Source organism: Dryobates pubescens, chromosome 23 (genome assembly GCF_014839835.1).
Source record: "Dryobates pubescens isolate bDryPub1 chromosome 23, bDryPub1.pri, whole genome shotgun sequence".
NCBI classification, from domain to species: domain Eukaryota; kingdom Metazoa; phylum Chordata; class Aves; order Piciformes; family Picidae; genus Dryobates; species Dryobates pubescens.
The window spans coordinates 10,073,240-10,097,823 of record NC_071634.1 but is presented as its reverse complement, the minus strand read 5'-3'; the positions used below and the strand labels follow the sequence as shown (position 1 = coordinate 10,097,823).

At 45.5% G+C, this 24,584-nt stretch overlaps 1 protein-coding gene across 2 annotated transcripts in view; it reads left to right on the top strand.

Annotated features, from left to right (window-relative positions):
• Positions 1-20,684, top strand: part of FGFRL1 (fibroblast growth factor receptor like 1) — a 154,709-nt gene extending 134,025 nt beyond the window's left edge. For both annotated transcript variants that reach the window (XM_054172339.1, XM_054172341.1), the window contains exons 4-7: positions 10,343-10,423; positions 14,292-14,576; positions 16,874-17,227; positions 19,238-20,684. In XM_054172339.1, coding sequence (XP_054028314.1) covers positions 10,343-10,423; positions 14,292-14,576; positions 16,874-17,227; positions 19,238-19,647 — 1,130 coding nt within the window. In that variant the 3' untranslated portion in view covers positions 19,648-20,684. The remainder of the gene's footprint in view (positions 1-10,342; positions 10,424-14,291; positions 14,577-16,873; positions 17,228-19,237) is intronic.
• The last annotated feature ends 3,900 nt before the right edge of the window (positions 20,685-24,584 follow it).

Genomic DNA, 24,584 nt, shown 5'->3' with positions numbered 1-24,584 from the left:
GGTTTCCCTGGTGTTACAAGAAGTGGGGACTAAGCCCCGAGTGCGCTGCAGCCTGACTGTGCACAGGCTATTCTCACAAGGTTTCCATTTGCAAGGTTTGGATGCATTTTGGCAATGGAGTTTTCCTTTTAAGCTGATGCTCTGCAATTTCTCAAGGTTCACCCACAAGTCATAATTACCCTAGAGGATAACAGCACATGGATGCAATGAAATGCATTCATAAAAGTGCTTGGTTTTGCATTGCTGGGGCTCTAACTGCTTGTTGTCTCTCAACATGATTTAGAGGGACACGAATGTAGCATGGCACCTCAGCCTTACACATTCATAACTCCTTGCATCAAAACATCTCGAAGCGTGTTACACACAGATGTAACTGGATAGCATATCCTGTTGTCTGTGTGGCATCTCCAACGCTGGTTAGCATTCTAAACCATATGCCAGGGTCTAGAGTATTCCCTGAAGTATTTTACATGGGAGGAATACAGGCAAACAGAATATCTTGTAATCTCTGAATGGTTCACAGGATTTTAATCAACTGCACCGTTTTAAAATTGGCATTTAAATCCTCCTCACATCTGCTGTTTAAAGTAGCCAGCAGCATGGGGGGAGACAATTCAGTATGCAGTATTCATATGAGCATGTTAATAATAGTTTACATTATCACAGCAAAGAAATAAGGTGTGTAACTGCAGAGTAAGTCTGTAGAGGTTTTTGAGATTAACAGTGAAAGAATAAATTCTTCCCTCTCACTAATAATACTGAAATATATTCTCTGTATTTCCAGCAGGGGACTTAAATGTTCTGTATCTTCCAGTGTTGAATTCTAAAATAATCTTGAATTTCATGAGTTTTCTTAGGTAGCTTCTGTCTCTGAAATTTTTTTGGACCTGTGCTGGCGGTTGTTCTGCTTCACTGCTTCTCATGTGCTAGAACAGGCATTTGGGGGGGCAGGGGAGGGGAGGGGAAGGGGGGTTGAGGAGAGGGCAAAAAAACACAAGGGAGTTTAATCCCATCCCACAGGAATCAGAGTAGTCATTGTTTTGGAGCATTCTATGGTTTAGAAATTTGTAATGACAGCTATGGAATTATAGAGTTAATTGTGGAGCAACCGTTTTTACAGCTTGCGTTTCACCCCACATGGAAAGCTGTCATTTGCTCCGAGTAATTAGGCTGGGTTTAATTTTGGTGAGACACAGGCCCGTATTATCCCGTGTAATGTACTGTAATCCTCATGTTAGGTAGGGTGCCAAGTATTCCGTTTGTTTTGGGAGCCAACAAAATTGCCACTTGTCCAGAGTTGTTCTTGGACAGAATCGTGAAAGTGGTAATGGTTTGCTGCTTGTTACTGGTCTTAAAATGACCTGGAGATTTGTGTGTCATTCACTGAACGTTGTAGACAAGGTGTATGGTGCTTCACTAAAAATTTACCTCTTCAACAGCGTATGAGAGAAGAGTTGAAAGGCTGGACACTGAGGATACCTTTTTTTTCATGGCTGGACCCCAAAAACCTCCTCTTCTTTAGCTTCTCGTCATGCTCTGTGGTGGTCTGAGCGATCACGCCACTGCCATATTGCTTTTACGCTGCTGCATAGAAGTTTGTCTAGAAAGTATAAATGCAAGTTTAAAAAGTAAGCTAGAACTTGGGTTTCAAATGGCTTTTCTGTACTTCCTGCCACAGTGGTTTACCAGTGCTTCAGAAAGTCCATTTATCAGAAGCTATTTCAGTATACAGTCATAGGATGGTGTCTGCTGAGGGGCCCTCAGCTGCAAATGATTATTTCTTTTAACCCGTGGTCATTACATGTATAGACTGTTTTCTGAAATGATTCTCTTCTGAAACCTGAGAGGAAGGATTCCCTGGCCACGTTTTGTGCCCTACTGAATATAGCTAACATCTTAGACACTGAGGTTTTTTATAATGTCCAACTGAAAGCTGCCAGCTTCTGTGGATTTCTTGGCACTTCTACGGCTTGTAAGCGCTGCTATTTCTTGAAATCAAAGCTGAAACCTCGCAGTCTAATGATGGGTCTTGATGAGGTGTGATTTTTTGCCTCAAGCAAACACACACACACGGGACTCCCTTTTCCCACTAAAGATGTTAAGCAGCAGTCCTCCCCAAGAGTTTGCTTCGTTTGCTAATTGTCATGCTGCATGAGATGTTTCGTTTGCTTCCACGGGAGATGTTTTTACTTTTCTGCTAGAAGGCTCTGAAATATGTAAGCCCATAAAGAATGTTACAACAATTTTTATACTGGTGTTGAAGAAACAGCTGGATCCACATTCCTGTCTGTAAAAAGTCCAGTATTGCAATTCCCAGTTCATCAAGATGGATTGGGTAATTCCACACTAAGGAATTAACTCAGTCTTTGGAAGGAACAGGATTGTACAATTGATTATTTTTGTTTTATGATAAATTACCTCCAAAAATAATTCCTGTACTCAGTCACTGACATATCTGGCCTCTCCTCTTCCAACCCCTCTGGAAATTTCTTTGTCCTGGCTATTGTGACCATGTGAACATTCAGGGAGATGGAAGATGTATCAATGATGTTCCTACACATCTTGGTGAAGGAAATAATGAACATTGATCAGTACAGCTAGGAAGGAGAGTGATAGAGGTGTAACTTCATGGGGAACAGCAGCTCTGTGGTGGTTAAAATAGAAGGCTGAGAGCCAAGTCTTACCAGTTTATCCTTGGCTCTACTGTAATCTTCTTCTTATCATTAACCTTGCATTAGTCCTTTCAGTGGCATGCCTCCCTCCCCCAGTCCTAAGTCATTTAGTAGGATTGTAGAAGATGGAATTTTGGCCTATGTTCTTGGGTGGAATGTTCATACCACCTTGCTTTTGGCACTTATGCTACATGGCTTAGGTTCCCCCCCATCATCTCTTGCAATCAGCCAAGAGAGGTAGATGTCAACCTGACCTTCCTTTCATTCTCACTCCTGACTTGGGCACTTGAGTTAGGTTTCTAAAGTAAGGACTATTTCAGCCTCTTGATTTGTCAGGTAACAGTAAAAAATCACACAATTCTTCTCAGTGTTTATAAACTTCCTCTAAGTCACTAAAGATTTAGTATAAATACCATGAAATGGTTATAAATTCAGATAAGCTGATGGGTGGTGAGGCTTTACTTCTTAACTCTGTGAAAGTACAGGAATGCTGTCATTTCCCTACTAGGCCAAAATGGGTGGATGCTAAAATATATGTTTCTTGAGGATCCTTAGTAGATGTGACATCCACTCCAAGCCTGCTGTGTGATCAGCTGGGAACCTGCCCCAGAGAAATCCTTGATACTATCATGATGCAAGTGACAGGTAAATACTGTCTCAGTGGCTGTTGAATACGTATTAGCAATTTGTTCGAGAGCTGGGACAGCTGGGAATCGCTGCCTTTTTGGCACTGCTATTTTATGCTCAGAAAGTCCTGGTGACAAGGCAGAAGCCTAACCACTCATCTTGTTCTCTGATTTCTTCCTTTCATCCTCTCCAGCAGCGGATCAAGAATATAACCGCAGACTGGTGCCTGTGGTGCAGAGCTCTTGGAGCTACTGTCTCTGTGTCCAGGGCCGTGCTGATTAAAAGAAAAAGTAACCTCAACCACAGCAACAAAAAGAGGAAGAATTGTTTTCTTGCCCCCTGTGGAATGGAGGCCCAAAGTCAGGCAGTATGTCTTGGTGTCTGGAGGAATTGGCATGGTGGAAGGCCTGTGATTGCCTTTGTAATGTAATTGCTAAAATGGTAGACCAGGGAATTGTAGTCACTCAGTGAAAAGCTCCAGCAGTTTCTCCTTGTGGTTCTTTGTGTGGCTACAGCAGGAGATGAAGCATTCCAGTGTGCAGATGTGCCATGACTGAGAATGTGTGTGAGATGACTTTGTGAGATGTAGGCAGTGACAGACCACAAGACACAAGGGGAAGAACTGAACATTCAGAAGTGCTTCTCTCTCCACAAAGTGATTGGGGAAGGAGAGGGAAAAAGAATTATAAAGTAGGTGCAGATCTCTGGACCAGAGACAAAATTGTGGGGACAGAGAAGAGAAGGTGAGAGGTGAAAGTGATATGCACAGGTCTCACACTACATGGACTCGGAGGAGCATCAAAGCTCCTCTTTATAGATATAGTCAATAGAGAATTTTCTTGTGTTTTTCAGGGACTCCCTTTTTCATGAACATCCTTCTCTGTTGTGCTTTCAATTCTTTTTGATCATGTTCTATTCACAGTAGGAGTGAAGGAGCTACTAAAACTCTGACTGAGCCATCTTTGGCAAACAGATTTGTAAAACGGCTAGTTCAGCCATAGTTAGACCATTAGAACTTTTAATGTTCTATAGACTGACTCTGGAAAGGTGCAGGGTTGGGAAAGGACCTGGGGATGTTGGGCAACAGCTGAGTATGGGCCAGCATGTGCTCAGGTGGCCAAGAAGGGCACTAGCATTCTGGGCTGTATCAACAACAGCCAGCAGGACCACAGCAGTGATGAGCCTGCACCTCAGGTACTGGTGAATGACTTCAGTAATCTGCAAGAGTATGGAGCAGGGGCATGTCTGTGTTGGACTCCCAGCAGAGACTGTGCAGTATCAAGGAGGAGTTGGTGGTAAAAGAGTTAGCTCAGGTGCTGGTAGCAGCTTTTGCACAGCAAAGCTAGACTCTCTGTGGGCTGCTAAAGCTCTCTAGAGAAGCAGGACTGATTTGTCTGTGCTGTTGGAGCTAGATTGGTACCAGTCTGTTAAATAAACTGGCTTTGGTATGTATACACTACCCCATAGTACCTCCTTCTGTCATCCTGTGGAAGGGAGTGAAGCTGTCTTTAGAGTGGTCGTTCTGATGTATGTTCACTTGTGTGTTGAGCTGTGGGATGCAGCAATAACCACCAGTTAAGAGCTTTGTAATCTCCAGGTAATAGGTTGAGCCTATGCATCATCATGCTTCCAAGTGTGAGTTACTGATAAAGCTAGGGTCAGAAGTTGTGTTTCTTTGCTCCCAGTAAGGGCTTTGGTCAGTAGACTGTGGAGCCACTCCAGTATTTGAGGAGGTAGGCAGGCTGCAAGTGCTTCTTTTGGAAAGCATCCTGCTTACAGAGAGATTCCCAGTGCTGGGAGTGAAGTGGAATCCATGAACATTTTTGCATGGCGGTTCTCATGAAAATGGCCAGAGCTGAGAATACCAAAAAAGCCACTAACACAAACAGTATTTGTGTTTTCAGGAAATTCCAGTATCAATACCTCTGGTTATTTCTGGAGTGAGATGGAGTAGGCAGTAAAGTGTTTGGTGCCTGTTACAGAGGCAAATTCTCTTCCAGTAACCTTTTAGCTTATGTTGGTCCTGTTGATTTGTTCTGTTTGTTCTTTTGTTTTGAGGAGGGTTTGTTTGGTTGGGTTCTTTGAGAAAAGTAGAATGTTCCTTTGCTATGTGCTCCTCTGAGTGGGTTTCTTCTCTTTCATCTTGAGGGGTTTGGCTTGTCTGAGCCCAAGGAGAAGGTTTTCCTTCATGGGATGGTTTTTTTTCTTCCCTCTACATACTCCTGATTCCTTTGTTTTCATTGTGCCCTTCCAAATAAATTCTAAACACACTTCCTGTCTTTTCATAGCATCAGCAATGTTAATATAGCAGGTGACACCTCATATAGTAGGCAGGAAAGAAGAGCATGAGATGAAGAATTGATGAAGACACTGTGAAAAATGCTCTAAAGAGTATCTAAGATTTATACCAGGTTCGTGTTAAGAGGGATGAGTTCATTGGAATTTTGTCCTGTCTGCCTCTGGCAGAAAAGAGGGTTGCTAAATTAGACTGCAGTGATGGGAGGAAATTCAGAATTATTCAAGATAAGGACTTTGCCTCTTAATCTTATTCATGATTTCAACTCAGCCTTGGGATTCAGCTATGGATCACTGCTCCCAAGAGTCCTGAAGCCATAATTCAGACCTTGCAAAGCTGTGAAACAAGCTGAAAAATCACAAGATCTCAGAAATGAGTGTGGTGTTCTTTTTCCTCTCAGCTTTTAGAGTATAATTGTGTAGAGTTCTTTACAATCATAGAGATTGTTAGATTCTCAAGAGGATCAAGGTCCTCCAGAAACACCCAAGTATCACAAGAGGAGCATTAAAAACATGGTGGTTGGCAGTGGTTAGCTTTCACATGGGACTAATGTACTAGCTATTAGGTTGGGGTGTGTTTCCCTGGCCATTGGGGGTTAATAAAAGCTGAAATTCTAGTGAAGCCTGGAGTGCTAACTCACATTAAGGAGATCTGGAGAAAACAAGTGCCTTAATCCCCGCAAACCCAGTGATAAACTTGTTACTGCCTGCATATATACCTCATGGACTGTTCAACTGGGCATCCGGTGAACCAGTCAGGATAGCAGAAGACTCTCTAAACTGAAGTACAGAACCATCTTTCCATTTTGTTTCCCCTTAAATTCCAGCAAGTATTACAGGAAATCCTGAAAGACCTACTTTTCCAGATTGTACTTACTTTCATGTTTGTTTCTCTTCTACTGCACCATCAAGACTACTGAAAAGTGAGTCATATCACTTCTAGGTTTATGGTGTATTCTCACCCCACAGTTTCACTGATTAGCCTCAGCAGAAGAAATCCTGATTTGACTCCTAGGAAAGTCCAAACCCACCTGGCACAAGCACCTTGTGTTTTGTCACTCACTGGAAGTCTGCAGCAGCAAAAGGTATCAAGGAGCAAGCAAGATGTACAAATATGATGCACCTGGGTAAACGTGAGAGTCAGCTCTCAAAGCTGGAGTTCAGAGAGATCTCTTTCTTTCATCCATGGGAGAAGACCTCCCTGTCATTGTTCAAGCCTGACTGGATTACATCACTTTCCCCTTGTTTCGCTCCCTCCCCACTTGCCTCCCTCCTTTTATTTACACCCCTTGTTCAGGGGTAGTGTTGGCCAGGGGCTGCCTTAATGATGCATGCTGATTGCTTCATTCCCTTGTCCCCCCCCTCCATTGCCTCTCCTCCAATGCTTTGAAGTGTGCTCAGGTCTCAGGCTCCAGTTCAGAGGTCACTTTGTTTATTTATGCAAAGCTGGCTCATCTGTGAAATGGGGCTTTCAAGGCCTCTGACATCAAAGACTCCAAAGCTGGTCCCATCAAGTCAGAGCAGGGACGGGCCTTGCATTATAACAAATTAAAGCAACTTTGTGAATCATAAATACTATGGCTAGATTTTTGCTTCCAAAATTGGGCCATTGCTTTGACACATGGTCAGATGTTCAAAATGTAGTGTTGGCCCCAGAACCCAATCATACCCTTTGGCTAAAGCATGAAGCCTTCATGGAGAGCCTGTGGTAAATCAAATCTGATCCTGGCTTGGTAACCATCTGTGAACGTTTTCCAGCAGTTTCTCTCAGAGCCCCAGGCCATTATCCAGAATTTTCTATCTGTTTTAGCTTTTAAGAGGGAACAGAAAATTCTACTGTGGTAATAAGCAGCAGCTATATGTGGCTCTCTTTGTCCCATAGGATCCACTGAGTGCTTTGTCACGTGATGGTTATATCCCTTTTCTGCCGAGATCCAGGCTGCTTTGGGACAGGAGGTGGACCAGAAAGACATGTGGCGGGCAGTATGCATGGAGCATTGTGCTTTCTGGGCTGAGAAAGGGCAATTTAGCCTGTGACATCGGCACTGCTGTCAAGGCCTCATACACTCAGATGTGTCCAGTCTCACGCAAAACCAATCCCATGACTGCCCCTTTTCATCCCCACCACAACACCAGCATCTCAGTCCTGTGGCGTATCAGACCTGGAAGCCGGTTTGGAAGGAAAACCTAAAGCAAGAGAGCGGCAATGGGTGGAGAACAGCTGGGGATGACGTTCCTGATCAATGGGCTCTGGCCTTGGGATCCATCCTGGCCCTCTCTTGTATGGCCAGGAGCAGTATTTGGAGGGGAAGGAGCTGTGTGAGTTTGTAGCATGTCTCCAAATCTATCACCTGATGTGATATCAAAGCCTTTCATTTCAGATTTCTTGACCAGCCAGCACGGTTTGTCACACCTTAGAACCAAGCTGTACAGTGAGAACACTTAAATCATGTAGCCTCAGATACTTGTGACATAAAATTAGTCAATGACTATTTTTCAAGGCAGGTTTTCCACTTCACCTTCCAACTGGCTGCTTTCCTAAGCCTGTGATACTGTCCAAGAAGGCCAGTACAGGATGACCTTCCAATATAGGTCACAGAAAAGGGAGCCTGTAGGAAACTTCAGCAGCTTGTCCTTCTTAGCACTGCCTCTTGCAGTAATCTGCTGGCAGCAAAGCTGGCAATTCTGCAGAGCTGCTCCCTGCTGCCTTTGGCTGAAGGCTGATTTTCTCTGTATGTACTTATCACCCTGACCTGCCTGCCTCTGAAGGAGGTGACATGAGCACGGGTAAGCAACTGGCTTATTAGGTAATTTTGGACTATAGCTACGACTCATGTGATTTCTGCTGCTAGCTCATTCTTTTGTGTGCTGGCCACACACAGCTGAACATGGCTTAGTTTTTTCACATCCACTCTCTAAGAATATTGCCAAGCCAGTTGCATTTGTGAAGCATGGGGTGAAAGGCAGATCTTGAGATCTGGCACCGTTTCCCAGGCTCTAGGCTGCAGGTTTGGGTTGAGCCAGATGCCTCTGAACTGTCAGGAAATTTGGCATTGCTGTCCGTGTCATAGATCCCTTCCAAGATGTGAGCAGGCTGACCAGAGTGTGCTTGTGGTACAGAAAGGTATCCTTCCTTGATGGCTAGCACAGGAACTAGAAAACTGTGAAAGTCTTTCCTTACCCTAGGAAACTTGACATTAAAATTAATAAAGTAAGGGAGCTCTTCAAAACAGGGGATGTGATTTTCTTTCCTTGCAGCTGCAGTGCTAATTTTGGATGGGTCAGGAGTTGGAGATCTCTGAATTAGACAGGGGTCTTCCATCCTAAGGGTGTTCCTGAGATACCTGCATATTACAGTGCTATTCCACTTTGTATAATAAGCTCTTTTTTGGTTCTCTGAGACCACAAGTCAGAGCTTAACACACTCACCTGAGGTGCAAAAAGAGAGGGTCAAATTCTCACTAAGTGTGGCATAAGGGAGACTTGACCCTGAGCCACTCCTATCCCAGGTTCGTATTTTATTCTTCTGTCCCTGGCTGTTCTGCCACCTCACTCACACTTTTATGTTTGACTGGGCTTCAGGGAATCTTCCCAAAATGAGTTTCATCCCATTTCTGGATCCCGTGGATGAGCTGTTTTCCTCAAGCATGAGTTTGTTCAGAGTCCTGCCAAAGGCAGGAGCCCAGTTCACTGCAAATTGCAACTGGAAGGGAGACTGCTGTAGCATCCCTCACCCAGTGTGTAGCTGTGGGGGGGTGGGAAGGAGCAGTTTTTCTCTGTGTGAGTTTCCATGTTTTTAATATCTCCCCACCTTGAAAATTCTGCTATGTGGTGGTGTTAATGCTGCCACATTCCTAAACAAACATGAAATGAGTTCCAGTGGATTTAACCAACATGCCTAAATGCATGCAGTTATTTCAGCCTTGTTCCCCACCCCCCCAAAATGATCTATTTCACAGGGTCACCATGGTGACATTGGTTATCTTGATTCCTTCTCCCCAAGATGTTTTGTGTCTGGGTTCAGTGGGTTACTCCACAGCTCTGTGATTTGGCAGGATAACAACCAAAGAAGCATCTTCAAAGAATCAAACAAATTCAGAGCAATTTTACTTACATCAAAAGCTTGGCAGATTGTCAAGAGGTGTTGGTAATTTCTCTTTCTCCTAGAGACCTTGACACTGCTCTGTGGTAGTGCTATAGACAACTAGAGTAATAAAGGGAGAAAGTAGTGTATTGTCAATACAGGTGGATGGATGATCTTAAGTAAGAATGAAAAATCAACCCTAAAGAGGTTTTAAATTCAACATTCCTTTTTCCAGCTACAGCTTTGCATGCAGCATCCTTTGAGAGCTCATTTGACCCCAGACCTGCTTGTTCCCCTGATTTTGTATGGAAGCTGAGAGACACATCAGTGGCTCTAGTTCCAGAACTTGTGGTTTGTGTGACTGATCATGTAAGCCTTCCCCCACCTCCTAGGTTTGGTTATCTCTAATTTTGATTTATACCATTATTTGCATAGAAAGTGCAATGGATCAGCTCCTGCCAGGGAACAGCAACCTGTAAACATAAACTAAGAGGCTTTTGTCAGCTGGTAGTGGAAATGTTGATTAATCCCCCATTGCTTTGGTAACCTGCTGACAAGCTCACAAAGCAACCAGGCTCTAAGTGCCAAGGTGTGGGTGCAAACTCTTGTTACATTACTGCTGTGCTTCAGGAGATCTTCTTAACACTTTCCCTTTCTTTTGCAGATGATGCCAGCTCAGGAAAGGAAAGCCAGGCACCCGAAGGCTCCAATGGAGAATATGAAGATCATTCTGGGAAGCAGTGGGGTAAGGAGCAGTGTGTGGTTTTGGGTTTCCTCTGTGCTTGGGGCAGTGCTGTTCCTGTGGAAAATTTCCCAGTTGCTGAAGAAAAGGCAGAGAGACTGGAATAAGTTCTCCCTGCAGATGGTCTAACAATGAACAGAGTGTCAGCTGAACATGCTGGTGTGAATGGATCCCATCCAAGGGTCCTTCTGCAAGCCCCTGTGCTCCACTTCAGGCCTCCTGCCATATGCCCCAGCATGGTTCTCCACTGCATTTGTTTTTCTGGGCAGCGACTTCCTTTTGCATGTGCAGGTATTACAGAATTCATAGGCCCTTTGTAAAAGGCATATGGGCTTTTACAGCAATGTTTCCAAAAGCCTTCAGTGCCAACATAACACTGCTTCCACTGAGGACAAATGGGAGGTCTGACTTCACTTCAGGAGAATTAGCATTAGGCCAAAGCTGAGTATTTTTTACCCTCTCCTTTAGACACCTGCATGAACTTGTCTAAGCCCTGGACCATCCCGTTACAGGATTTTGCTGCTGTTGCAGAGCTTTGGGGAACTGCTAAAATCTCACTTGGACAGGTTCTGAATCACCACAAGACTTGCAGGTCCAAAGTTTTTGGCCATTACTGACAGGTCTGAGATGTGAGTTTATGGCCTCAAGGGCTGAAGCACAGCATTTCCATTTTGCTCTTGCAGTGCACCTCTCCTTTTAACTGTATAGTGCAGAAGTGGCTTTCCACCACACTGGTGGCTAGGGAGTAACCTTACAGCAATGTCAGGGGTGGAGCCTGTCAAGCTTTCACTGTCCAAGACACCAAAGCCAGATTGCTTCATGAGCTGACAGAACAGGGGATGTGGTGAGCTGTGGTGCAGTCCAGGCCACAGCTGGAGGAGACAGTGCTGTAGTAGCTTTGAATTACAGGTTCAGATGAGACTGAGCTTGGGAGAAGAAGGTAATCTCCACTCATTCTGGAAAAGGATGACAACCTTCTAGAGCTAGAGAAGGGGTGGCTTAGGTAAACTATAGGTCAGGAGTCCTTCAGGAGGGATTCAGCAGCTAGCTAGCATCCATTACCCTGGTGGAGATGGGAGCAGACATTAAATGCCGTGACAGATGTGCTCCTGATAGAGCTGGTGGCTGATGGATCAATACAACAATAATACTGTGAAAATAGCTGTAATCAGTACTAAAGTTATTAGCCATTAGAAATGTCACATCAGACTGTGCTTCCCTGGCCCAGTCCTTCTTTGTGCTGCAGACTGTTCCTGCACATCTGCTTTTTCCTTTATCCCTTCCTCCATTTTGGTATAAGTATCAAGAAAGCTTGAAGTGGTACTGACCATGGCTATGTGGAGGTAATTGTGGTGCATCATAGCAGACAACACATTTTAGCTGATCATCTCACTTGCTATGAGCAAAGTCTGACAGGAAATGCTGGGACTGATCCATGCACCTTGAAGGGAGAGGAGGCCACTGAATTCCTTCCCAGGATTTTGTGCTGTTCTGTTTAATTTAGTTAATTTAGCACTCCAACAAGTAAAATGTCTGTAAGTGGTGTGGATATGGGGACAGACATTTACTAGCCCTAACTCAAAAGAGCCTTTTCCTGCCTCTCTCACACTGATGCTTCTCTCTTTCTCCATTGTGCATGCTGGGTCTCTTCTTTCTCTCTAAAGTGTGTGTCTCTTTCTCCTTTTTTTGTTAACTGGCTTTTCTGAACTTGTCCAGTTCAGGCTTTAGTTAAGGAAATACTGGAGGCTGGGTAAATGGGATCTTGTTTCAGCATATTGCACATAGCCTGGAGTACCTTTTGAGACTGCATAATCATTTAACCTTCTTTAAACAGAGGAAGGCAGACAGAAGGAGCCAAAGAAGTTTAGCTTTTCTTTGGTATGTATCTGGGCAATGACATATGAGTGAATGCAAAGCCCCAGTCAGATTCGTGGGAGTTGCAGTGTGAGGAAAACCAGAAACATTAGAGGCTTGCTTTTTGGGGAGGAGAGGGAGTTTCTGTCTTGCAGTGCTCGTGTTGAGCAGGGACACCACCAAACCCTTTTGAAATATTGCTGTGGAAGCAAGGGAATGGGAAAGGAAGGTGAGCTTGGAATCACTCACTTGACTCTTCACTCTGCATGGGTTGTGAGATTGTCCTGTCTCCAGTCTGCAATTTGTTAGTCCTAGCCCAGGAATCCCAGCTGGTGAGGATCTACCCCCCACCCTGGCCCTACAGTTCCTCATCCCAGAGTAAATTACTGCCAGATTAGAGAATAGCTGTTCAGAGCCATTTCATGGCTGGTTCTCAAACTCTCCATGCACCTTGCAGATATTTACTAAATTTCCACAGTGCCAGGCCTTATCAGCACATCTCCCTCAGCTCAGACTTAGACTTTGGCATATCACTGCTCACAGCCTGCAGCTCTGACAGGGTTAATTGTCTCTCTGAGAGGGCGATTGTTTTTGCTGGGAGGGGGGAACCCCTCTTGCAGCAGACCCCCAGGGCAATACCCAGCAATTTATGCACCATGACCTGTGGAATGGGCTAGTGTGTCACATTTGCTGCTCAGCTGTCATGGCAAGGACTTCCAGTGCCAGAGTTGCTGCAGTTCATTAGATTACAGATGAAAGCCTCTGTGTGCAGAGTAAAGCATTTCTGAGCAAGAGTTTGAAATAACATGAAATGGCTGAGACCCAAAGTGACAGCCAAAGGGGGGCAAGGAAAGGCCACAGAGGCAAATGGTTTCCTCTGCCGAAAAAGACTCTGAAGAGAGGGCTGTGCTCAAGGATGTCTTCATCTGAGAGGCAGGGAAGTAAGGCAAGTCTGCAGGGGCCTAAGGACTAAGGGATACGTTCACAGACCTTGGAGAGCAATGTCTGCCATTCCCCAGTGGCTGAGGGGAGGAAGCTGCAGACCAGGTTTCTCCATCCAGCAAAGCTCCACTATATGCACATCCCAGAGCTTCTGGCCCTCAGCTCTGGGCAGCAGGGCTGACTCTCTAGGAGAGATTTTGCCAGATGGGGAGCCTGGCATTTTTCTAGTGTTCTCATCACTGCTGGTAGAAATGTTGATTTCCTTGCTAGGATAAAGTGACTGTCTGAACTGGTGATTCTGTTTACCAGCAGCTGTTGCTTCAGTATCTCCATTTCAGGGATGGACTGGTATGGGGTATCTTTTGATGATGAATTCAAGGGGGTTTTATTGGATCTTTCCATTTGTTTCCTTCTTTGGGCCTTTCAGTGTGAATGCTTCATAAATCAATGTTGAATGAATTGCATTCATGTAAGTTCATATCAATATATAAAGCCTGGCACACTTCTAAGTCTTTCCTACATAATGAAGAGATGTTGACTCTTCTTAAGCCCTACCAAAGCCAGTAAGAACTAATGAGCAAACCATCTTCAGAAAATGAAGCTTTAAGTGACCAGCAGAAGAGTGACAGGAGCTGGGGTTTTTCCTTTGGTCTTGGCTAAGGGTTTCCATGTGTGGCATGGAATACACTAGCAATTATCGTGTAATCACAGTGTAAATGTTACCATAATATAAGTGTGCTTACTTCTTTTGCTTTCAACTACAAATAGTGCCATTTCAGACATGTTTTGTGAGGTGGTCTGATGCAGGGGCCTTACAGACACTGAGAAGTTCCCTGGTAGTGCTCTGCAGAAGGCTGTGATGGCCGTAGCAGTCCAATAGACATTCAAATGCATCAGGCTGGATGGTGTCTCCTTTCTAAGGACAGTGGTTTGGGCCAATATGTGAGGGTGAGGGCTGTACTGGTATGTATAGGGCTGCTGGGTGTCTCCCAAGCAAACCTGCCCATAACACCTGACAGCAACATCCCCCTTTGCATTCCCCTTGCTCACCACCGTCCATTTCACGCTGTTGCAGCCCGGCCCAGGTTCACACAGCCTGCCAAGATGAGGCGCAGGGTGATCGCCCATCCCGTCGGCAGCTCCATCCGCCTGAAGTGCGTGGCCAGCGGCAACCCACGGCCTGACATCACCTGGCTGAAGGACAACAAGCCCCTCACGCCCCAGGAGATCGGGGAGAACAAGAAGAAGAAGTGGACGCTGAACCTGAAGAACCTGAAGCCAGAGGACAGTGGGAAATACACCTGCCGAGTGTTTAACAAAGTTGGAGAAATCAACGCAACCTACAAGGTTGAAGTCATCCGTAAGTGCAGGCTCTCGGGTGGAAGGGCAGAGAGGGAGCTGTGAGAGCAGGGCTGGCTGAGAGAAGAGAGCTTGATGGTAGCTGTGCAGAAACAGGAAAGTGCTTAAAATGTCATCAGAGACAGAGAAAATATTACTGCAAGTCTGGAATAAACCTAGCAGCCAGGCAAGAGAGAGAGTGGCAACAATACAGTGTAGGAGCTGAAGTGAGGAGAGATTCTTGAGCAACAGGCATCTCTAAGGGCACCTGCATGGTAAAAGTTCACCATTGCCCAGTCCAGTCTTACACTACTGACAGACAGGGCAGACAGAACTGAGAAGGCCATTTCATGTAGCATGGGAGAAAGGTGGAAGTATTTAGGATGGCCTCGACTACTCTGTCAGAGCCTTAACAGGGTGAAACCAATCAGCTGAAGATTTTCTCTGTTTGACTGTAATAGGAGGCCCACAGCATTAGGGAAGTCTGCCAAGGGAATTAGCAGAAATCTTGTGAGTGATCGTCCAGACAAGGCTTTAGGGACAGATTTAAAAAACATTTGACCATCTGAAGGTTCAGGTGGGTGCAGATGAGATACTGTGTCTTTTGTGCCTACAGAGATTCAACCCTTAGGAGATGAGCTCTGGGGGATTACCCTGCACTGGGGTTGGGTAGAGCAAGTTGCTCTTGCTACTGTCAAGTTTTTCTGATTCTTGGTCTCTAATCTCCTCTTTCCCCTGTTATTACTGAAGATACCTGTACTCAAATCCTACCTAAGGCTACCAGAGAAGAGATTCTTAGATCATTGTGCTTTGTCCATGACATCATCATAAGTTGTCATGGAAATGATTACAAAGCAGCCAACTCAAGAAAGTGAAGATGAGCTTGAGTGGAGGGATGATTGAATAACCTTCATTAATGAGGAGCAGGGGCATGGAGGGCTATTTCCAGCCACATGGAATGCATGTAGTTTGTCTGTCTGTGCATACAATTTAGCATGAGAAAGTTTATTACAGTGTGAAAGATTGTTCTTAAAGGTAAAGATCTGTTCTCTGATAAGCCCTTTCTCTAGAATCACGAGGATTAAAAGCATATGTGGGGAGATCTGCTGTGCTCCAAAGGCACAAACCTGCTGGACATCTGGGATTGATAAAGATGCAGCTGTGTGGAGACAGTAAAAACATGTGTTTACACTAAAACCAGGAGCAGAGACAGGGAAATGAATCAAGCCCCATCCTAATGGCAGCTGTGGCATTTTCACTTCATCAAAACCAGACAGCACCAGGAACAAGCCCCTTTTTGTGTCTTGTTTATCTTGTTTTTTATCAACTTAAAGATGTATGTAACCTTTGTTTTCATTAGCTTTTGCTGGCTAGGAGAGAAAACAGTAACCAAAGCTGGAACCAGAGTCAAGGAGATAAGGGCATTAAGCAGTTTTCAGACATCTATTTTTAACACAATTCTGTGGAGCATTACAGGTTTTATTCAATTTCCTCCTTTTTTTTTCCCACTGAGGCTCCACTCCTAGGTCCTGCTTATCTGAGCCTCAGTCTCCCCAGCTGTGATTCTTGCTCATAGTCCCAAGGCAAAGCCTATAGAGACCACTTCAGTATTTTTATTTCCTAAGCACATCTTTAGAACCTTCATTGTTGAAAGCATCCTGCATCCTTGTAAGAGTATCCATTGTTCCTTCCTCTCACTCTAAAGCCAGTGCAAGGGGAGCTGTTTTGTTCCATGCTAGGTCCAACAGTGTTTGCCCTCAGAAGCAGCTGATGATGGCCAGCTGTTACCACCCACTGTGATACTGTAATTTCTCTCTGTGCCTAGGAGAGAAAGGTTTGCAGGACCTCCTTGTTTGCAGGCTTCATGAGTGATCTGAGAGAGCAGAAACACAACAAAACCTTCTATAGGAGATTTGTAGGACCCTATTGGCTTAGCAGTTACTGGGGTTGCTCAGTGTAGATAAGAGAGGGCTAAAGAAAATCTTCAAAATGGCTAAGGGAGAGAGTAAACTTTTCCCCAGCAAGATGCAGCGAGAGTAACTTCCTTGTCAGTAAAGGAAGATTCAGGCTGAGCATGGGAAAAGGCTTGCTAAGCCTCAGACAATGGAAGAATTGTCTGGAGCAACTGGAGAGCATCTACCATTAGAGGCTTTGGAGGAGGCTGGACAAATTTCTGTCAGGAGAGGTTGGCAGAAGTCAGGGTTGGACTAGACAATTATTTTGCATGCCTCTTACCCCTCTGTTCCCACGTTTCTGCAATCACAAGCTGGTGAGATTGGCAAAGCCCTTTTCCATGGAGCTCCCTGTGTTTTTGTGCAGAGAGGACGAGGTCGAAGCCCATCCTGACAGGGACACACCCTGTGAACACGACGGTGGACTACGGTGGGACCACCTCCTTCCAGTGCAAAGTGCGCAGCGACGTCAAGCCTGTCATCCAGTGGCTCAAGAGGGTGGAGTACGGCACCGAGAGCAAGTACAACTCCACCATCGATGTCGGGGGACAGAAGTTTGTTGTGCTGCCCACAGGGGAGGTCTGGTCCCGCCCTGATGGCTCCTACCTGAACAAACTGATGATTACTCGAGCCAAGGAGGAGGATGCAGGGATGTACATTTGCCTGGGGGCTAACACCATGGGCTACAGCTTCCGCAGCGCCTTCCTGACAGTCCTGCCAGGTGAGTTCTGCCTTTCACTCCCCATCTGAAGCCAGAGAGTCTGCAGCATGGCATTTATTAGCACAGCTCCTGATGCTGGTGCCCACTGGGCTTTGTGGCCCTATGTGTGTTGTGCTGATTTAGGCACGCCCAGTTCTACCAAGAATGAACGAGGGATTAAATCAGTTCTGATTTGAATCACTCCCTGCTGAAATCCACTTGATGATGTGCCTTTTTCTCTCTTCATGGGGAATAATGGTTCTAGCAAGGTGAAATTGCATGAATGATCTGCTCCTGTATGGAAGAGGAGCTGGGAAAGGACACTGCAGTTGGAGGCACCACATCATTTCAGTAAAAGGGCACAGGGAGAACTGAAGAGCAGCACAGTTTACAGCCTTACTCTTTTATGTTTCTCCTTTCTCTTGCTCTAATTTCTATTGTTTTTAATGGTAAAAGGAAACAATGATACAGGCCCATAAAATGAGAGAAGAATAAAACCTGTCCTAGTCACAAGGAAAAGAATGAGTGTGGGAGAATGATTAGTTAAATCCTTACCCAGTGATCTTCTGGTGACCCTTGTACACCAAACTTCTCTCTGCTTCCTTCTGTCCCCAGGCCTCAGGGCTGGTGGCCATGTCCAGCTGGGGTTGTATCAATGTGTTTGGAGCACACCATCCTCCTTTGCCTCCTGACTGTGCAGTTCTGCCCTGATAAATGTTTATTTAATTGGAAAGAACATTTCTTCCTGCCTTATCTTGCTGTGTGAATCTAGCTTCAGATCCACCAGTAACACAGTTGAGAGAGAGCAGAAGCTGGAGCTGCTATCGGGACAGTTCAGCTCCCAGGTCTCTTGCAATGCCTTTGGTCAAGACACCAGTGAGAGAGATGTCTTCTGCGTCACTTAGATTTAGGACTGAACTCCACCTAGAAAGCCTGTCAGTCCCAAGCAAAGTCAGCATGGGTGAGAATGAACTCATCCTCTGGGAGTTTCTAACCTGTTAGAGTCTGATCCAGCTCCCACTGAAATCAGAGGGAAGCTTTCTATGGATTTAAATGGGACTATCATGAGACCTCATGCCAGATCCAGAGCCTGCAGACCTGTTGCTATTGGCAGTGACAGAGAAGGAGAGCTCAGATTGCCCTCAAAGGTAAAGATGTGGCTGCAAGGCCATGAGTTAGAAAAGCACCATTTTGCTCATAACTCTGCCAGATTTGACATAGACAGCTTTAAATAACAGCATGGCTGAGTGTCAAAACACTAAATCCTAGGACAGGACTTATGCCAACCAACACAAGGACTTTGTTTTCATGGCCAGCTGATGGGTCAGCTCTCTGATCCAGTTTTGCATTGAGCCAGGGTCAGGACCAGATGACCTCCAGACTCCCCTTCCAGCCTAAATGGTTCTGTAATTTCCAGTGTTGGTGAATCAAAGTTGTGTCTGTTAAGGTCAACAGTATAGGTCCTCCTGACTTCAGAGAGACCACATGGTATATATTTAACATTTCAAGCAAGCCATAGAATTGTTTGTCAAGGAGAGAAAAAGGCATTAGTGTCTTTAAGTTTGGATTGAGCATTCAGTGATACAGATTTGACTGTAACATATTGGGCAATATGGGTTGCCTCTGGTTTTCCAGGTTTCTTGAGCATCTCCCTGCGAGCTGAATTTTGTGCCTAAGTCTTTTTCAGGTGTTTGGAAATCCCAGCTGGTAGCTATCTAGATGGAGGGTTTGAGTCCATAAATCAAGAGATCAAGCTTAGAAACCAAAGTGGTTACTCAGGGGTGTACAGGCTGCCAATAGCAGAGAGGGGAAGGGGGAGGTGGGTGTGAAAGCTGCTGTCTGAATCGTGTTGTCTGCTCTGAGAGCTGAATTTCCAGGAGCGTGGAAAGGAGAGTAGTTATCCAGCAGCACACGCTGGCTTTGCCCTCGTTACTTGGTCTGGCAGGGCTTCCAGACAGACCAACTGTGACATCTGTTTTGAGTCCACTTTGCCTACTTTTAATTAACTCTTTCTGTCTCTTTCCTGTCCAGACCCCAAGCCTCCGAGTGCACCTGTGCCCCCTTCCTCAGCCAGCAGCCTGCCCTGGCCCGTGATCATCGGCATCCCTGCAGGGGCCGTCTTCATCTTTGGGACAATACTGCTGTGGCTTTGCCAGAGCAAGAAGAAGCCCTGCTCCCCGCCAGCTGCTGCCCCTGTGCACCGGCCGCAGCCCCGGGACAGGATCTGTGTCTCCCAGGTCCCCGACAAAGACTGCATCTCCTCCATAAACTATGAGGAATACGTTGCCCAGCAGCAGCATTTGCTGGCCCAAGGGCCTGCACTGGCCCCAGCCATGGCATCCAAGATGTACCCAAAGATTTACACAGACATCCACACCCACACCCACTCGCACGTGGAGGGCAAGGTCCACCAGCACCAGCACATCCAGTACCAGTGCTAAGAGGTGGCCGTGTACAGTAGCTCCTTTGGGCTTTTCCTTGTGGTACCTCAGAAGAGACTGCTCCAGGTCAGCTCACGCTGTCAGCAACAGGCAAAGCAGACAGGGAAGATGCTATATAATTTTAAATCTCTATATACATATATATAAAATTGTATATGCGTGTGTATGTGTGTATATATATATGTGTATATATCTATATCTATCTAAATATATATATATATATAATAGAGAAAGACACAGAGAGAAGAGATTGTTTTGGGTTTTAATAATTATTGCAATCAGGACATAGCTGAGGAATAATGAAGGAACTCCCAATCCCAGCAGAGAGTCAGCCGTCTCCAACAGAAGAGCCTTCCCAGATCCTTTAATCAAGGCAGCAGCAAGTGAGACAGGACAGAGTGATGGGAACCACCACCTCCTTCCTTGTGTTGCTGAAAGGAGTGAGAAGAGCAAGCAGGTGTCTGTGGTGCTTTTCTGGATGGGCACTGCTGTTCCTGAGCCTGCTGCCCAGCACTTCCTGCAGTGGGAAGCCCCCGACCTGTCCTGCTCCGAGTGACTTGAACCCTAAAGTACCTGAGATTTAGTGCCAAAGCAGCAGGAGACACTAGCAATTCACCTCTTCCAAGAGGGTGAAAAAAATAACACAAGACTGGAAAAACTGATTTCTATTCACAGCATGAAATGCCAAATGCTTCTCAGTCCTGGTGGTTGATCTGAAGGGCTCACCAAGCTGGCTGGTTGGACTTCTGCAAGTTGAAGGCGTGTTGCTTCCCAGGGGGTGTTGCGCAGATCAGACCACAAGTGCTCTACTCCCCTAGTCCCAGGACTCGGTGCCACTGCCAGGGAAAAGGAAAGAAGAGGAACATTGTACAGAACTCCTTTATATTTATATTTAAGAAATAATAATAAATAATAATAATAATAATAATAGAACTGCTGATGGTGAAGAAAGCAACACACGCTGTCCTCTGATGGCTCACAGTGACAAGCTACTGGATTTTCTACATCAATGCAAAATACATGAGAACAATAGAAGAGAAAAAAGAGTAAGACACAAGGAAAACGAAATAATCTTGTAGGGAAATAAAAAAAGGCATCTGAGAAATACTCACCTAGAGTTGTGTGTGGTTGTCCCCTCCCTTCGGGTAACATTTTGGAAGTGACACAACCTTGTTGTAGTTCAGACAACATTGCAAAGAGGAAGAGGAGAAAAGAAATAAGGACCATATTAAATAGGTATAATGGACTGGAGATGAATCCAATTGCAAATATAAAAACCTCTGTAATTCTATATAGAGTTTAAACAGAAGTCATGTATATTTAATTTATTTTGTTAAACAAGAAAAAAAAAAACAAAGTCTGCTATTTTCCTCAGAACAGGCATTTCTATATGTATTTTTGATCAAAGAAAATAAAGGTTTGGGTGGTTTGGTTTTTTTTTTTCAGGTTCTATAGCTGCCATGCTCACAAGATGCTCCATGTAGCACGTGACCAACTGTAATCCTCCTGGCCTGGAGGTCATCTGTCTCTATGCCTTTTTATGCTAGCCAGCTGTCACCATCTGACATCATCTCAGGTACCACTGGTGCCAGCCTTTCCATCAGAAACTGACCTCTTCCACTGTTTGCATGCTGGCTGTGAAGGTCTGCTGTTGGACAGATCACTCCTCATGCACCCCTTGTTCTCCTCACCAGTGAAGTTCTCTGCTCAGAGGGAAATCTGTTTCACTGCATTTTTTGAGGGGGAGGAAGGCAGTTGCAATTGTTGCTGGAAAAAGATCTGGATGTCCTGGTGGACAACAGGATGCCTGTGAGCCGGCAATGTGCCAAGATGGCCAATGGCATCCTGGGGTGCACCAAAGAAGAGTGTGGCCAGCAGGTCGAGGGAAGTTCTTCCTTAGTCTAAATAAATTCAGCCAGATGCTGCTCATGACTGAATTTGTTGTTCTTCAGTGTGACAAGATCTGGTCTCATCTTCACTCACAACCAGAGGGTGTTGAACAAAAAATACTGTCTTGCCCTTAGCTGCTGAGCACACTTTGACCACAGATGGCTTTTATTCCATGTATCTGTATACAACACACATACAGACACGGAGCTGTACACACCAGGCTCTGATACAGAGGCTGATGTGCTTTTAAAGCTGTGGAGCTTCAAAGCTCACAGGCCAAGCTGGATGAGGCCTTGAGCAACTAAGTCTAGTTGAAAGGTGTTGGGAGGTTGGAGTAGAGGATTTCTGAGGTCCCTTCCAACCTAAGCCTCTCTCTGAATTTTAGGCTTAAAGTTCACCATCTTTGTTTATTTTGTTTTCATTACAGAGCAAAGATGGCCTTGAATGCCAGTCTGTGTGTGGCATGTTTAAACTTGGTGTGGAGAAGCTCTAGAAGATTGGCCCCTTTCAAACAAAAAACTTTTCTCAATCATGGAAAAATATATAAAGAGTTAAGTGGTAACAACCCATCCACATGAGACAGGGTGAGAGCAGGGCTGGGTGTTAGAGAAGAGGAATAAAAGCCTGGAATTGTGTTAATAGTCAATAGAGTGCTGCAAACTTAGTGCAGTTTGAAGGGAGGGATCCCTGTGTGAGGCTGTGCATGGCTGGCTGGTAGCAAACAGCAGGGCTACTGCTGGCAAGGCAAAGCAGACGATATTGCAGAACTACCTCTGCTCTCCAGCTTGGGATGATCCCTTGTGTTGGTGCTGTGACTCTAGCAGAGGCATGACTCTTCAGATGGTTTGGAAAAGAGTTCTGGTCTTTAGCAAAAAGGGACTGTTTTTTGATCTCTTCATCACTAGAGCCAAATGTGGTAGTTGTATCAGGAGCCAAACTGCAACTGGCAAGATGAAATGTTGGGGTCCTTGGGGGTTATGGCCAAGTTTCAGTGCTTGGTTTGGAGCAGGGATTTCAAGGTCAAGCCCAGCACCACAGCTCCTTTGAGACAAATGTGTGAGTGTTTCCTACTCACTCCAGAGGCACCAAATGTGCAAGCTGTGACATCTTAAGTTCAGAAAAGCTGGCCCACACCCAAACTTGATCTTGACCTGACCTGGAACTCAAACCTACAGAGCCTATGCAGAAATTGCACACTTGGGGTGGGAGGAGGAAATATTTCTTTGTCAGCTCCCCTTCTGTGGCTGTCTGAAACTCTTCAGAGGTTTGAAATGCTGGAATAAAGCCCTGAGACAGATGTAGCAGTGAGCAAAAAACAAGAGGTGGTCAAAGGTTAATGGGGAATTTATCATGGCTTTCCTGTCTGGGCATCACCTCTGTCTACATGGGGTACACTGAGTGTGCCCAGGACTCCAAATTACCCAAAGCTGCTGATTATTCCGCATACTCTTGCAGATGCCACTGGGAAAGAAAATCCTTGCAATGTCTATTGGGAAATTGATTGGATGCATGGACTCACTGCATGGTTTTTACTTCTTTGCTATGGCTGGTCCATTGGCAGAGAGAGATGTGACAGGAGGTAATAGCCAGAGTATGAAGACAGACCCATTTACACGGGAAATGCACACATTTTGGGGGAGCTATCAAAGAAAGGGGTAGATACTGCACCCCTCCAAATCTGCCCCCCTGAGGACAGGGTGTTTCAGTTGGAAACAAGATTTTGGGAATGTTGTTAGGATAAAGGGATGCATCTAGTCCAGATGGGGTCATGTAGTGCTCCCTTTTAGCCCTAAAGAAATGTGGGTGAGCTGCAGAGGAGATGCAAGCATGGGTTCTGTAAATGAGCTCAGCTCTTCCTAGCTCATGGCTAGAGCAATGGTGGTGTTTGTACAAACTGGGCTGCAGAAGGAACCCCTGTGGGCAGAGCAGTACAGCCCTGTCTGTGCCCACAGCTCTCCCAAGCCTGTGCAGCAGTTCAGAAAAGCTGCCTGGATCTGCTGCAGTTGGTGCCTTGAAGGGTTTGCAGGTGAATTTAGTCAATGGCTTGCTCAGCTGCACAAACCCCTTACTGGTGTAAGCATCCTCAGTTCCCTTTTTGACATAAATGGGAGCAGCTGGGATCCCACCCTGTCCCCACCCTAGGGTGGGTTCAAGTCTCCCTGCCACACTTGTTCAGACATGAGGGGCTGTGTGATGAGTTGTACTGCTTGGCCAGAGGGACCCTGCAGGTCTCCTATGCACACAGGATCCAAATGGATATTGGGCCCACAGGGATGGCATTTCTCTGTGGATCAGTGCACACAGTGAGGGGCTGAGGGGCCCAGTCACAAAACCACCTGGCTTCTTGGAGTGGATTTCACTTGTAGATCTCAGCAAAAGTCTCATGGAGGCAGAAAAGAGGCACAAAGGTACTTGCCTGGTCAGGGTTATGTTCTGTCATCCAAATGTGCTGGGACGTATCCAGGCCCCCTGCCAAGTAGGTTCTGCAGAGTGGACCTGCCAGAAAAATGACAATAATTAGTAACCTGTTGGTATTTCAGACTTTCAAACACACACCCGGAAGATCCCAAAACAAACCTCACCAGTACTGCAGTTGAAAATAGGAAGCAATGGCTGGCACAAACACACTTAAAATGCTGGTATTACATTGACTGTTAAGTGGCACATGCATGTTGTTGGTGTACAGAATGAAGTTTGAAAGGCAGAGGAAGCCCATTCCCCAGCTTGTGTTTAGCCCAGGCACCTCTGTGTGCACTTACCTGCTTCAGGTTTCTGAGATGAGTAGGTGCTGCTATGACCTTTAGCTGTCCTTATTCTAGCTTTTCCTTTCTTTTCTGCTTGTCTCCCTGCCAGTCTGTTGTAAATAGGATTTAACACATCCCTCAATATATTTGCCCATCAACAAAGCAATGAATATTCTATTTCCCCCCATTTTTGCTAACCAAACCCAGTCCAAAGTGCCATTTCTGTCCACACTGATCTATGTGTTAGCGAGAGGAGTAATAACTAACACTTTAGACCAGGCTTCAAACTGCCCTTTTCCCCTT